Source organism: Gobius niger (assembly GCF_951799975.1).
Source record: "Gobius niger genome assembly, chromosome: 12".
NCBI classification, from domain to species: domain Eukaryota; kingdom Metazoa; phylum Chordata; class Actinopteri; order Gobiiformes; family Gobiidae; genus Gobius; species Gobius niger.
In genome coordinates, this window is record NC_136863.1 from 31,467,641 (window position 1) to 31,483,666 (window position 16,026).

Sequence of the window (16,026 nt, forward strand, 5' to 3'; positions counted from 1 at the left end):
TGAAACGTCGTGTTATGGAGAGGATTTATCTCGTGGGCCACATTGTTGAACTCGCCTATTTCCTATGAACGTACAGTAAGTGCGCTTTGCAGCATTGAGCCTCTAAGCCTAAAACTTCCTATTGCTGTGGGGGGTTTTATTGATTCTTTTTTTTTTTTTTCAGAACATGTTTCAAACATTTTTTTTTTCCCACCTTGTTAGAAAATAAAAAAAATAAAAACCCAAACAAACATAAAAAAAAACACCATTATGTACTACAGAAATCACATAAGCCGGTTTGGAACCAGGTAAAGGAGCGACAAAGAAAGTACAAAAAACACAGCTATACAATGGACACAGGACAAAAGTCAATCCGAGAAAAAAAGAAAATGCGTTCCCTTTTCTCTTATTTTTCTCCATGTTTCGGCAAAAAATTGTTTATAAATGCACTTAATAATACTTAAAACTTCCCTCCGCGAGGACGAACAGAAATCCCTTTTGCGCCGTTTTTCTTCTTGCGTTACAAAAGAGGGAAAAAAAAAAAAGAAAAAAAAAAGTATGCGAACATTGAACATTGGAGAGCTCGCCGGTTTTTAAAAGTTCAGTTTTTTTTTGTTTTTGGAGCAAAAGGGGGGGGGGGGGGGGGGAGGAGGAGAAGGGGGCGGCAGGGGGGGGGGATTCACAGTCTTTTAGTGTCTTTCTTCATTAAGAACCAGCTCCATGTAACAGCCGGTTTGCTTTTTTTTTTTTCTCTTAATTCCTTCAACAAAGCAGCTATAATAGTCCGCCCCCCCTTCTTTCTCCGTCGCGTTTTTCTTTTTCTCTTTTTTTGTTTTGTTTTAAACGTCCCTTGGTCTCTCGCTTTCTGTCTTTCTCTCTCTTCTTCCTTCCTTTCTTTCTTTTTGTTTCTTTTGTTTCTTTTTTTTTTTTACTGAATGGACATGTAAGGCCAGTTAAAACTGCTCCCCGAAAGCAACATATCCCTGATGAGAGTTTCAATGGGGGTTTTACCTACCAATCGGACGAAAAACAACTGTTCAATGACCGATGAGGATACCGTGCGTAGCGAGGGCAAGCGCAGTAAGAGTTTCCCGAAGCGTGTGGGCTGGTTGGGGTACTGACTCCGGACGTATTCCTCCAGGGCGCACTGGGACTTCTCTTGCAAACTTTCCACGTGGGCCACATCTGAGAGGCCACAAGCATCTGAGGAAGGGGAGGGGTAGGGGTAGGGTGGTGGGGGGGGGGTTTGCAGAGAGGGGAGGGGAGGGGTGGAAAGCAAATAAACATTAATAAAGTGTTCCAAAAGCTCTCTCCGTAGGCTTTCCTCCTTTCCCTCGGCGCTAATACCGGCGCGACTGATGGCCTGTCAGTGCGCAGGCAAAAGTAAATACTCGTCTCCAAATGATCCCCCCCCCCTCCTCTTCCTCTTTTATATTCCCATGAAGATTAATTCGGCCATTATAAGGTTTTCCTTGAGCGTCCTGAGCGTTTCAATGGGTGCCATTAACTGATTTATTCGCGATACACACGCCCATGTTTGAAAGCAGTTTGTATACGTGTTAATACGCCGCGCACAGGAATCCTAAAACAATAATAAAGCTAAAATGGAATCCCCAAAGGAGCGTTTGCTGTCGTGATTTATTATAACGTGCCTCTTTTTTTTTTTCTTCACACACATCCATTGTCATAACAAATAATTATATGAAACAAACAAAAAAAAAAAATAGTGCGCAAGGCATTTACGCAGCGTTTCTGGCAATTATGTCCCGCGCGTAAAAACAAAATCTCAAAGAACGCCGTGGCTCGGTTCCAAAATCGTGGCTGACGTTTTATGGCTGTTATAACGCGCTCGCAGCCACTTCAAAAGCCCGACTAAATAATTGAGCATATTCATAGCTGAAAGGTGTGTGAGTGTGTGTGTGTGTTTTTTTCTTTCTTCAGTGGAGTATGAGAAGAGAGTAAGAGGGAGAGAACGGAGAGGGGGAGAGGGAGAGAGGGAGACAGGGAGAGGAGGAGGAGGAGGAGGAGAGGGGAGCGAGGCGAAGGGGGCACACTCGGAGACCTGCTGACCTTTCCTGAGCAGAGATTTAGCTGAGGAAAAAAAAAAAAAAGAAAAAGAAAGAAAGAAAGACAGCCCCTAGCTGTAGGAGCTCGCCGTCATAGTACACCATCAGAGGCGCATAATCACTACGTGCACGGCTGCTGTGCGTGGGCAGCAGCTGATCGAGTGCCAAACAAAAAAAAGGAAAGGAAGAAAGAAACACACATATAATAATAATTTTAAAAAAACGATCTTGTACACGCGTTGGGTAAGTTTGTAAAGTTTTTGGAGGCAACACTGCGCGTATAAACAGCAGCAGCAGCGGCGGCGAGGAGATCCCACGCGACGCGTCCGAGAGAAGAGGGGGGTGGGGGGGAGGTGGGATGGAAGGGCATGAGTGCAGGGTCACAGTGGGCAAAGGGTGAAGCTATGATCTCACGATGACGAGGCGGTAGGAGTCCAAAGAGGAAGCCTGTAGTGCGTTAGCCTCAGCGGTTGGACAGGTGTACACTGTACACACTCCGGCTGACAGAAACCGACACGCAATTCCCTGAATATTCATCTCCATTTACTCTCGTTTTACACGTGTTTACTTCAGAAAGGGCTCGAGGTTTGAACCGTCGTGAGGCTAAACGAGACGAAGTGACTTGGACGTGCGTAAATGTGGAGAATTGACGCCGGATTGGAAGTTTGTTTTTGAACCGTGTTGATACAAGAACGCCCGAACAGCCTGCTCTATACCGCTGACAGTACGAGAAATCAACCCCAACACTTTAGAAACAAGCTGCATTCGGAATTGGACTCAACAGCCACCTGCACTGTGTCAGAACCTACTCAAAACCCCGCGTAAATTCTCTTAATCCGAGCAGTTTAGAGGCAGGTGTCTTATTTTGACGTACACACGGCGTGCGTCTCCGTGTTTGAATAGGACACCTGTATTATTGCGCTGATTCCAACCATAACAACAAACTGGCACTTAAATAAGGGCGCGAGTAAAGCCTCCACTTTACACCAAATCACCAAAACATACCCTTAAAACAAGCGTAATGGCGAGTCAATGAGCCAAAACACGGCGAACCACGATTCCTATCGATATTCAAATCATCCTGTAACCCATCCCCTTGTTCTTCCTCATCATCTTCTTCTATTTTTTTTTTTTTTTTTTTTGGCACATGTTTGAGCCGAACGCTTGTAAATCTCCTCCACGCACATGTATTTTATCTCCCGTTTTAACGCCGGAGCCATAAGAGGTCACTCGAGTGTTGCAAAGTTCGGGTCATGACCTAGTTCTGGAGTGAACCCAGCAGCAGCAGCAGCAGCAGCAGAGACGCCTGGAGAGACTTTCTCCCACCCAAAATAAAAAAAGAAAAGGCCCCCTCGCTGCCCACATTTCCCCCAACACAACGCCATCACCGCTGCACTGTCCACGAGTGAAGAGAAAGCGAAAGCCAACCTGCGCTTTCGCCTTCTTCTCCTTCTCCTTTTTTTTTTTTTTTTTACAATGTGCAAATGGGGACATTAGGCTTGTCTTTCTGCCGTCTCCTCCCCTCCCCCCGCCGCGCTCTGACATCGTTTATATCTGTCATTGCCTCCAAACAAGACGTGGCCGTATACAAACGCTGATAGATGGCGAGGGGAAGAAGGGGAAGAGGGATAGGGGAAGAAGAAGAAGAAGAAAAAAACAACAACAACAACAGAGAAAAGAATCAAAGTGTATCGTTCGCTTCGAGCTATTGCGGTTGAGGCTTTTAACGTGAGTGTGCGTAAAGTGTCCGTGTCCCGGGGAAAGGAATTGCTACAAAAAATGGCGCACGTCGCACTGAATCGTTTGGTGATATTAATTGAAATATCCTGTGTGTGATCATGGCACCATTTCCACCTCGTGCGCGCCTGATAATTCGCTTGATTAGCCATGTGTTTTTTATTTATGGGCTCGCCTGAGGCCTCTCACAGCCCGGCAGCCGTTGAACCGAATGGGCGAAGACGAGCCATCCGCAGGACGCGGGCAACGTAGCATCTAGCCGCTGTGTGTGTGTGTGTGAGAGAGTGTTTTTTTAGATGTAGGTCAGCGTGGTGGAGGTCAGGTCAGAGGGGGGTGTGGCACTGTAAGGCACAGGGTGGCACCAAGACTGTGGGCAGAAGGCACGACCCCACAGTCCAAGTTGAGGGTATGACCTCGTCCTTTATCTCATTCGGTTTCTGTCCCATGTCATGAGAGGATACAATTATTTGCACCGAGTGAATTGTGTGTTAAAACGACAGTAATTACCGAGAAACTGGTTTGTGCGGCTTTTGGGGGTATTGTTACCGCGATATATTCCGCAGCGCAATAATATCGAGACGCCACAATGTATCGCAAAGTCACATCGCGAAGCACATTTTCCACCTGATTTAGTTTTAAAAAAAAGCCTTGTTTTGATCATAATACAAGAAAAATTCCAAGTGCTTACACATTATGTTTAGAGTTACGGGAACGCACTTTGTTGTTGCGGTTTGGTGAAATATCGCAATATTATCGTTATATTCGAAGCAGATTTTGAATATTGCATTTTTTCCACTCCGCCATGTTGAGCATCCCCACTGTTTTGGAATATGTTTTGACCTATTTTTTTTTATAAACTAATCCTTTTTACACACATTGTTTTGGGCATAGATATCGCTACAGTCGAGGCAGTTATCGAATATCGCAATCGTGTCCCTCATATTGTTTTGGAATATGCTATAACCTATTGTTTTCCTATTTTTTTTATACAAGATTTTGCTCTTTACACACATTGTTTTGGGCATGAACAGACACTTTGCAGCTCAGCATCAAACTACAGCCAAACTACCCTACTCTCTGTGTCAGCTCCACTCTCTACCACCCTGTCCCCCCCACTTTGTTTTGGGGATTATCTCTTAGTCTCTATAACCAACTCCTACAGTCGCATCTTACCTGTAGTGAAAAGCACTATCGCCTTCAGGCAGCTGTACTCGGCCGAGTCCACGTGCAGCGCCTTGAGCTTCTCCACCTGCTCCTGGAAGATGCGTATGTGGTCCATGAAGGCCACCACTCTGTCCGCGGACATGGGCGACGCGTGGAGCCCGGCGGCCGCCAGCAGGGGGGCCACGTGCAGGGGCATGGAGCACTGCGCGGCGTTCAGCACGAACAGCTCGCTCCACGTCAGCCTCAGCAGCGCCACCTGGTCGGTGATCTGCAGGTCGGGGAAGAAGGGGATATTCCGGGCCCACTCCACGGCGCTGAACAGCATCCGCGCCGCCAGCTCGCAAATGTTCTCGATGCCCATGATGTTGTTGGGCTGCATGCACTGGCTGCCGTAGCGGGACGTCGGGTAGGGCTCGGCGCGCAGCAGCAGGGAGATATATCCCGATAGGTAGGAATGGCAGTGCAGCGGGTCGCCGTTGGTCAGCGCGAACTGGCCGTGGTGTGGCTGCGTGGGCGGCACTCGTCCCCTTTGCACGGCTGCAGTAAAAAGAGAAACTACAGATATTGAAGCCTGAATTCTGCATGGCGCGCTCAATGTCAAAGCGGCGTCCAAAAGTGCAGGGCCTATCAATCATAATGTAGCATGTAGCAACATCACACACACACACACACGCTCATAATCTCCCTCTCACACTCACTCACACACACTCACACACGCGCGCTCGCTCGTTTGTAACGCGTTGCAGCCTAAACAATGACATTTACGACACGATTATTCCCCCCCAAAAAAATCTTACTATTGTAATCGCCCCCGCGGCTACTCATTTTTTGTTTGTTTTTTGTGGAACGAGACATGTGTAGCTTTAAAAAATGATGTTATCCACCGCAGGAACATGAGCTGGCCGTGAAGGCAGCACAAAGAAGCACCAGCGAGCCCTTGCATGTTTAACCCTTAACCCACTTAGCAATTCGGCTCGTTTTACTTGTCTATTTTCGACTGATATTCGGATCAATACGCGGCGTGGAAGGGTTTCGAGTGTGCACAAAGCGAGTCCCCGTTGTGTCCCGCGTTGGCTGAGGGGGAGCTGCCTTGCCTAGCCTGCTTGCTCGCCTGCATGCGCGCGCGGGGAGGAGGCTTTACAACAGTCTGGAGAGGGGATGTAGCCACACAGCACGCTATGTGCCTCAACTCGCCATAATAGCGCACAAAAGCCGCCTATATCAAACTATTCTCCTGATTTTGGGGGGGGGTATTTTTACGCGCAGGCTTCGGGGTGTGGGATGATGTGCTCGTCCCTCGTTATTCGGTGGAAAGCGGAGCCTGCGTGGTGGTGGTGGTGCGGGATACAAAAGACGAGCCCGAGTGTGGAGCAGCTGAGCGCGGCTACACTGCCCCTGCTCACGCCGCTGAGAGTGGAGGGAGAGCCGGGGTATAGCACTAAAGAAGCGGCTTTCATTCTTGCGTTCTCTCTCTCTCTCTTTCTCCTGGTTTTGTACACAAACAACACACAGATATGAACAGGGATATTAAAAAAGTCTCAATACCTTCCCGTCTCATGCCGACTTTAAGGCATTTTTTGAGGCGGCAGTACTGACACTGATTGCGGTGGTGCTGGTCGATTGGACAATTCCTGTTGGCACGGCATGTGTAGGTGAGGTTTCTCCGTACGCTCCGTTTGAAGAAGCTTTTGCAGCCCTCGCAGGTGAACTGGCCGTAGTGCTTGCCGCTCGACTTGTCCCCGCACACCACGCACTCGATGTGCTGCGGCTGCTGCTTTTCCGACTGCTGCGAGGACTGGTTCGACGGCGTGGACTGCGTGTTGGGTCCCTGCACGGGAGTCTGCGAGGTCGGCGGGGCGACCTGCGAGGCGGTCAGGCTCAGCTGGCCGGCCCCGGGAGTGGGTAGGGATAGTCCGCCTTGGGTCTGCGAGGAAAGGGCGCCTTGGGTGTCAGCCACATCGTCCTGGGAGCCTCTCCACACTACCATTGCCATATCTATCAGTCAACGGAAAGTAACTTTTTGTCTGCCGTGTTTGCTGTCGCGGGGTGGAGAGTGGCTCGGGGGAAACGCGAGGAAAACTGTCAGTCCGAGCCTTTCCGGTGGATCCACTCCGACAAAAAAAGCGACGGGGCTTATTGCTGTTTGGAGGGGCGCAGCAGCGAAGCACGTTTCAAAAGTGATGCGATGGCGAGCCGCTGCCCTGCGCTTAAAGGCCAAGTCCAGGGGCACGTACAGTCAGCCATCCACCCATCAATGCAAAGGTTCGCTCAGTGTTGTGACAAGAGCCCGAGTGGAGGCAGCATGGACTCTTCAGAGCAGCGCGCCTCTAGCAGCATAAAACAAATGGGAGCGCTGCTATCAAGTTCCAACTGGAGTCTCGGAGAAAATCACCAACTGCGTAAAAATGTGCGTCTTCTTCCCTTTTTCTTCCTGTGAGGTAGCGCCAGCAGCGCGCCGCTCAAGCCAATGTTTGGAGAGGCTGAAATATGAAGACAACTCGTCTCCCGAAAAGCCAAAACCAAAAAACAAAAACACAAGGATCACAACCTACAAAGCTCCTCCGTGCGCCGCAAAATAATCGGAAAAGGAGTGCAGAATCAAAGTGATCAAATATGTTAAAAAGGCGGAGGTTAGGAAGTGATTTGCGATTGGTAGGAGCCGGGCTGGCAGAATGCTTTCTCTCTGATCAGCTCACTGAGCTCTCTATATAGTGAACTTTGACACGACTGCTGCAACTTAGCACACGTTTCCATGGAGACGCGCTGCCATATAAGGAAGCAGAGTGTGTTTGACTGGTCAGAGCTCAGGGACCTCCCCCTCAACCCCATTGGCTGCTCGGCACTTGTGCTACTTGGTACTGTGCCAGAGCCAGCATGGAGGTCGAGAGGCCGCTTGGTCCTAAAAGGAGACGATTTCGGGGGAAGAGAATTATTCCAGTCTGTCAGACTATAGGTTTTACTCACATGCACGCCTGATAAAAGCTCTGCAATTTCACCTTGTAAAAAAAATAAATCCAATACCTGCCGCGCGCCATAACGCATAACGCACAGGCGGTGGGATGGAATGAGCAGCGTTTCTTTCATAGATAATAAACCACCGCTTTACGCATTGTGAAATTACATTAATTAGCTAATATAATGACGAAATATATCAATATGTATGTTTCTTCAAATTAATGAAAGGGCTCGCGCGCTCGATACGGACTTAAGGCATTGGGATATGTGCGCAATAACAATAGAACCATAATCAAAAGGACAGAAAGCTTTTTAATAATCTTCATACAACTTGTGTGAAACGCCTTGATACAGTAAATCAGACAATGAAGTCTCCTCTCGCATCTCCGCCGTCAATCTCTGCGCCTTCATTACGGCGCGCTCAAACAAGACACAATAGACAGGCAACCGTTTCATATCCAAGGTGGCGATGTTTTATATTACAGTATGTTTAAAAAAAAAAAAAATGATGTAGGCCCTTGCTCTTGGCTGCAGATATCACCCTGCCCTTCCCCGTTGGGGGTCACACAGGCCATAAGTCGAGGTTCACAAGCCACCGCATTGTCTGGAGCTAAGCCACAACACTTTAAATAGACACTACACTTGGAAGAAGAAGAAGTAGAAGAAAAAAAAAAAGGGAAGGGGGGGGGGGGGGGGGGGTCAGTGGACACGAGGGTCAAAGGCCGAACTGTGCGCTTACACTCGAGATGAAAGTAAAGCCACTCGCCAATAAACACCGCAGTTACTCGTATGTTGATGCTATAATTGAACCCTGTGATGGGGAGACAATGTCAGGACGCAGGAATGCCTTTAATGTCATGTAAGCGCGCGGCGGCCGTGGTCGGTGTTGGTTTGGAACAACTGCCATGGCCGTTTGGTTAATCATTTTCAGGCGTGTATTTAAAGCGCGCGCGGGGTGGGGGGTGTATAGTGGGGTGTGGTGGTGGGTGGGTGAGGGGGGGGTCACTTTCCTCACCCTGGGGCCGACACGGAGCGAACCGGGGGCGCGCGTAAAAGTTGACCAAAAAAAAAAAAAAGAGAGGAAAAAGTACTCTGGGTGAACCTGCCATCGGGAAGAGCGCGCGCGGTGGGGGGAAGAGTACAAGTCGGCGAGTGTAGCCCCGCGTTGCATTGTGCTGTGTCCGAGGAGAACGGCGGAGGCGAAGGAGAGGCGCGCCAACCGCAGTATCCGGGCGCCCCCTAGCGTAAGCAGCGAACCCCTTTCCCTTCGAATGAGGATTCAATTTAGAGGAGGCATCCGACGCGGCTTCAGTCTCCCGCGCCGAGCAAAGTCACCGGCAGCACCGCTTTCTAAAGTCCGTTTGTTTCCAAAATGCGCCTTTTTTTTTGGTTTTACGCACGGCTCTTGCGCTTGCCAAAGTTGGATTTACTTTTATTTTTTTGCCCTCCTCGACGCTTTTTTTTTTTTTCAACCCCCCCACCCCCCCCACCCCCCGTGGTATTTTCAGACCAATTATTTACCCCCCCCACCCCAAACATAATAACGCTTGATGCACTATATTTATGCCCCCCTCCCTCCCCTCTCTCGATTTTTTTTTTATTTTTTATTGCAGATGCGAAGCGGAAACACTTTTAAAAACAACCTAACGCAAATAGCAAGCGGCGCGTTCCCAAAAAGCCCACGGTGAGTATATATTATTTTCTACATTGAATTATGGGAATTTACCAAAGGGATGTTGTTCATTTTCCCTCCACAGCATCCGTAAATAAATCTCACGTCTCCTTCTGAGAATTAAATGTGCTGCCTGAGCGCGCAGGTTAGCCGCGTGGAGCGACGAAACGGACCAGCGAAAACATCCTTGCGCGAGATAATGTAGCCCACGGGCGACTCTGCCACTTTTTACGCAGCTTATTAGCCGACGCCGCCAGTAAATAAAGCCGGCACACTCATTCATAAAGTTATTTCACGGTGAAAGGAAGGAAGGAAGGAGGCGAGGCTGTGCGTGTGTGTGTCGACAACCAGGACCTACCAAAGGCATAGGCTGCTGCTGACTCGTCCGTGGCGGGATGCATCTCTCTCCGAATTCTATACCAAGTCCTCTCCCCCACTCCCTTATTCGACACACAGAGAGAGAGGGGGGAAAAAAAGTGCACCTCTGTCCGACAGTTTTATTGGAAAAGCACAGTCAGTCAATGCGTTCTGGCTTGGCACCAGCGAAACTTTGCGTGTTGTTGATGTTGTTGTTGTTGCCGCTGCTGCTGTAAAAGCCCCGGGATCGCGGAGGGAAATCGCATACACACGCGCGCGCGAGGAAGGAGACAGGCGGCAGGAGTGTGGACGGGCTTTGGACGAGCGTTTTTTATATGGAGAGCCGGTCAGAGCGAGGCAGGAGCCGGAGAGCCGAAGCGAGCCAAGCGCGGAGGAGACGGCGGTGACGGCGGGGTTGGTGGTGGCGATGGTGGTGGTGGTTGTGCGCCTTTGCCTTTGCCTTTTTTCTCTCTCTCCCCTACAGTAAATGTGGCCAAAGCGCGCTCGTACGTCGCTGCACTGCTTTGTGTGGGCTACTGAGGGTGGGGGGGAGAGGGAGGGGGCGACGGCACAGCGGCAGACACCTGTCTTTAAGTATGGCGAGCATGCATCCTGACAGCCAGCTTATTATTATTATATCCACCGGAATGCGCGCACTGCCAGAAAGGGATTAACGCCTCTATTAAGTCTTATTTAAACTCACAATCACCCATTATTAATTGCTTTTGTTTAAAACATTATTATTATTATTATTATTATTATTATTATTATTATTATTATTATTATTATTATTATTATTACATGCAGATGTATTGTTAATTTTAAATCCGCCTTTTTTCAATTTTACGCACACACCTATTGTATCTGAACAAGCACATTACCCTCTCCATCTAAGCATCTCAACGTCAGTCATACCTTTTGAAGACCTTACACACATATTATATTATTTGTGTGAACAGACAATACAAGCAAGAGTGTGTCATTGAAATTAATAAAAGTTAGTTTTGTCCAAAGTCATCCCCAACAACACATTCTGAACAGCTGAGTGCGTAACATGGTTGACTTATCAGCACGTTTCACAACTTTCAGGCAGCATTATCGACACGGACACACACACAACAACAACTTGTGCTAATTCACTGTAAATGAAAAGGCTCAGCCGGACGCACCGCGCACAAAGGTCGCTTATTCCCCGCACACATGTCTGTTTTTACGTTACATTCTCAAAGACATTTTATTCCACGACTTGAAAAATATCTATATTAATTAAGCTAAATAATATGTTCATTTGGCCGTGGGATATTCAAGTGATGGCGCGTTTATACGGTCAGCAAGTTATTATTGCCGGGCGACGTGTTTCCATAGGCTATAAACGACATAGCGTTACACGGCTTTCACGCGTAATGAGCACAGCTGCCCAACCTGCGCTAATCTTAAGTGTCTGGTTTAAAATTGACTAGTCCAACACGTGTAAACATTCCCACGCCTGCACATGCGATTCACCCCCAGAACCCGAGTCGTCTTTATTTGCTGGGGGAAGAAGTTTCCTCCGGGTGATTAGCGCGGTAGGATATAGGCACTTCTTTTCTTTTTTTTCTTTCTTTTTTTTTTACGCACACACTCTCTCCTCCACCTTCTAACAATAGCGCGCCACTGCTTCCCCTCCGCTTTGCTTTGCCGCCCAACGGGGACGGGGATCGATTAAGACGAGACGGTGAAGATGTCGCCTGCACTAAATATTTACTGATCACACACACGAATGGATGGGGATGTGTAACGATTTCGGCCCCCCCTTCGCGCGCTCGGGCGCAGAGAAAAGCGCTTTATTATTGTTAGGAAAACAAAGAACACGTTTGGAGAGCAGAGGCGTGCACTCAGGCGCTGATTGGGTGAGGAAGATCGATAGCTTTTTTTTTTTTTTTTTTTTTACGTGGATGAGGTTAGGGATGCGCGTACCGAGCAATTAGCCTTTTACGCACGGTGTGAACGCAAGGCGAGGCGTAATAGACCTGTAAATATGAAGATATACTTTCTGTTTCTTAAAAATCAATAGGGTGCGCGCTTTATTATGAATTGTCGAGTCTCAAAATGATTTCATAAACAATTTGAGGAGGCAAGACATTTTTTTTTTTCTTCACGCTTCCAGTTTGGAGAAGGATTGCTTTCTTTTCAGATGAACTTTCACATGGAAAGAAATTGTCAAGGCGTTTTCATATTAAACTGAAGGCACTTTTCTTCATAGATTTATGTGGGAAATTGGAGTTTCAAAGGCCATTTTCTTTTCTCACACTCTAGGGGCAACATCTACCCTTAAAGTAGCATACGGACTCCTAGTTTAATAACTCATTTCTGGCCGGATGATATCCAGAATCCTCTCTGAATACATATTTAAGTCGACACAAATAAACCCAGAACCGTAAACTTTTGGCTCTATCCAGTTTTACGCCAGTTACAGGAGGAAAAAAAAGTTTCCCGTTGTTATCTTCAAATGTATTTTTATCCCTGCAGTGTCTCGCACTAAGAATGGATTTGGAAATCTGTTTTCAGGCTGCCTTTTGTGCTTCGAGAGGTGTGGGATTTCACGCACATCCACGTATATTTACTTTCTTTTGTCAAATAACCGGCATAAACCGAAACGTTGAAACAATTCCCTCTAATCCCGCAAAAAAACCCTGATGATTTGAATGAGGACTTAACAACTTCTCAACCCGCCACTGCGCCCGCTTTTGAAGTCGACTATCTCCACCATCTTGATTGACAATTTGCTGACTATACCCTGATGCAAAACGCTCGGAGGCAAACTTGGCTCAACTTAACTGTGTGCCTTTAGAGACCGAAGGGGGAGCAGTGACCCCGGGGTCTTTAGGTTCATGGCCTCCCTGACCCCTCCCTGCGCCAAAGGTCAACCCGGCTAATCAACTTCGAGTATTCAATTAAATGACCAGCATTTGCCACCAAATAGTGCGCTTATTCCCCCCTGTAAAGCCGCAGTTTGTAATAACACCGCGTTTTGTAGTAAGGTCTTTGTGCATGTTTTGTAATAAAATGGGTAACTACTCTCATAAGTAAAGGCCACCGAAGGGTTCTAAGTACAGTTTATATTTACTTTGGTTACTGGGAAAAACTAGACTTATCTGAAACGTTCGAAACCAAAACGCATTTTGTTTCATTCAAAAGTATTCTTGTAAAGTATTCACGCAATGGCCACTAGTTACTACAAAGCTGGTTAGCCCCGTTGTCCCTTTCAAACTATTGATATTTCAATTCTTCTACAAGTCTATGGAGATTTTCAATAGTTTGGGATCTAAACATGTTCATCTGAGCAAAAAAGATAATCACTACATTTATATGTTTATAAATGAGTAACAAATGATCAGGAAAGCTTTGTAAACCATTAAGTGTTTATAAATAAGTAACAAATGATTAGGAAAGCTTTGTAAACAATAAAGTGTTTATAAATGAGTAACAAATGATCAGGAAAGCTTTGTAAACAATAAAGTGTTTATAAATAAGTAACAAATGATCAGGAAAGCTTTGTAAACAATAAAGTGTTTATAAATGAGTAACAAATGATTAGGAAAGCTTTGTAAAGTGTTTATAAATAAGTAACAAATGATCAGGAAAGCTTTGTAAACCATAAAGTGTTTATAAATAAGTAACAAATGATTAGGAAAGCTTTGTAAACAATAAAGTGTTTATAAATAAGTAACAAATGATCAGGAAAGCTTTGTAAAGTGTTTATATATAAGTAACAAATGATTAGGAAAGCTTTGTAAACAATAAAGTGTTTATAAATAAGTAACAAATGGTCAGGAAAGCTTTATAAACAATGAAATAAGTGTGTACAAACACTTTACAAAAGTGTAATAATGAAGTCATGACAGATTTAACTTTACTCATTTTCTTCTGTGATAAGTTGTTGCTAATCAAAACAAAATCTGGATTTATTGCCCAATCAAGTGACACATTTACGCTCTTTGAACAGTTATTACATAATGGGGCGTTATTACAAGACCACAATTTCGATGACTAATGATATATAGTTCATGATTCACTTCAGAATTAGTTCTCAGAGACTCTAAACCTTTTTTTCCAGCCCCATGGCCTATAATGACATTGATTGATGGATACAACCTCCCCCACGTGTCCTGTCATTTGGAAATGTGCCTCGCCGTGGTTTTTAAAGCTGTAACTACCAGTTGTCAAACGCGTGAAAGCAAGCGCCGCAATCAGTTTGAACACTTTCATTGAACTCCTGGAAAGAAAAAAAAAGAAAAAATCAAATGGAATTAAATCTGTTTGTTGACAAAAGTTTGGGGAAAGAAGTTACACCGGCGACTTAATTACCGGCACTCTCACGCAGACAACCATCCAATTATGGAATGATATAAATATTAGGTATGAGCTGTGGGAAGAGACAATCACTTTGGAAACCGTACGAGGATATTTTGACTTGCCCTTTTGTGGCCCAGTAATCACAAGAAGTAGAAAGTTATGATTTCTTTTTTTTAAAGCTTTCAATGCGAAACACTGCAGGTGAAAAAAGAAGGGAGGGGGAATTTACAGATATCAATTTGAAAGTTTTGCTGATGGAAAAAAGTAATGCCTTTTGTCTTTTATTTCATTTAGATCATTATAAGGACATTTTTGTCTGGAAGAAAAAAACATGACCAGAATTGCCTTTAGTTACGGCAATGAAATTTGAACACTGTATTCAACAGGTTTAATTATATGGGATTGTTTTGTTGACACGTTAGTCACGAAGACTGTGTTTTTGTTCAAAGCCAATAGTTTTATTTAAAAAAAAACGAAAAATTGTCTATGAATAAAACTAGTTAGTTTAATTTATTGTGGAAGATATCAGTTAGATGTCCAAAGATCAAGGAAATCCTCATGAAGAAGCATAAAAATCATCAAAACGGATACATTTAGTGCTCCTTTCCCTTCCCACAACGTGAGAAAAATCCCCTTTTCAGAAACTAGCCTTCGAAATAACATAATTCCCCATGTAAATCTATGGACCAACGTTTAATCCGTGGAATAATTACAGTATCTTGTTTATATTTGGCAATATCTGTGCTGCCAAGTGAAACTTTAAGCGCGCAAAAACCTCAAAATGTCAACTTTTGCCTGCAGGAAAATCCTCGCCGATGATTTGGTCGCATAAAGTCGACAGTGAAAAAAAAAACAAAAAATGAAGTAGCTATTGTTAGAGACTATTTACCCCGGTTAGACTTCCCTTCTGCCAATCGGGCTCCTATCAGCTAAAGGCATTAGATCGCAGATAGCTGGCTGTGTTCAATTTCCCAATGATAGATTACGGTGCCAGTTTAAAAAGATAGGGATCAATTTGCCTCAATGATCAGTGTTTAGGCGCCGTGCCAGCGTGGGGCTAATGTATCTGTAAACGCGCGGCGTTTGAAGCGCGGCAGTTAGTTTTCAGTGATTAGGAGCGAGCAGACGTGGAGAGGAGGGGAGGATGAAGGATGGGCCCCGGAGATGTTGCTCTGGAGGGTGTGCGCTCAGACGTATGTGCGACGCCTATGGAACAGTTAAAGGGAATGCGCCGGAGACAGAGCCGGAGGGAGGAAAGTTCGTTTTCTAGAAGTGGATTCAGATTGTTTGAAAAGCAGTGGTTTGGACGACAACCAGACACTTCAAGTTTGCCAGATCAGCTTTCATAGTTTGTAAAAAAACAAACAAATAAAAGTCAAGTATGGGGCCTTTAAGCACACATTTGTAGGCACTTGTGTTAGACGATAACATTAACGAGCGATTTCATGTTATCCTTTAATGATATCCACAGTTTGGACTTTACTTAAAGCCACACTGCACAACATTTCACTCACCAATAACATAAAATACAAGCACTAACTTCATTACTCTTGTTTTTGTAAAAAATATCTGTATATGAATGTATCTTTTCTCTTTTTTCAAAGTGGCTCGACTCTCCTCAAATCCGACTCGTGACTTTGCTCGGAGCGGGACATCACCAGCTCGTCTCCATGGAGATGTCTTACTTGGATACAGGAAGCCGAACACGAGGTTTTGTTCGGAAACACTGTATTTATGCTCTTTCACGTTTGTTTTGTTAGC

General features: G+C 45.7%; 1 protein-coding gene across 3 annotated transcripts; it reads right to left on the minus strand.

Moving 5' to 3' along the window:
• Positions 1–650: 650 nt before the first annotated feature.
• nr2f2 (nuclear receptor subfamily 2, group F, member 2) lies at positions 651–10,295 on the minus strand. Of its 3 annotated transcripts, none has more exons than XM_079567406.1 (3): positions 9,932–10,295; positions 4,956–5,483; positions 651–1,182 (listed from the first exon to the last, which is right to left on the minus strand). In XM_079567406.1, the coding sequence occupies exons 1-3, from the start codon at positions 9,972–9,974 to the stop codon at positions 908–910; spliced, it is 846 nt and encodes a 281-aa protein (XP_079423532.1). In that variant the 5' UTR covers positions 9,975–10,295; the 3' UTR covers positions 651–907. The 3 variants fall into 3 exon arrangements, with proteins under 3 accessions (XP_079423532.1, XP_079423530.1, XP_079423531.1); XM_079567404.1 differs by lacking the exon at positions 9,932–10,295 and adding an exon at positions 6,492–7,680 and having other exon boundaries at positions 4,956–5,501; XM_079567405.1 differs by lacking the exon at positions 9,932–10,295 and adding an exon at positions 6,492–7,674.
• Between the last annotated feature and the right edge of the window lie 5,731 nt (positions 10,296–16,026).

Bases quoted from the DNA above. Each gene is read 5' to 3' on its own strand.
- nr2f2 (XM_079567404.1), bottom strand. From the start codon at position 6,939: ATGGCAATGGTAGTGTGGAGAGGCTCCCAGGACGATGTGGCTGACACC. The intron at 5,502-6,491 runs GTATTGAGACTT...CAATATCTGTAG, and splicing joins AGTCGGCATGAGACGGGAAG to TTTCTCTTTTTACTGCAGCC. The intron at 1,183-4,955 runs GTAAGATGCGAC...CCCCTTCCTCAG, and splicing joins GATAGTGCTTTTCACTACAG to ATGCTTGTGGCCTCTCAGAT.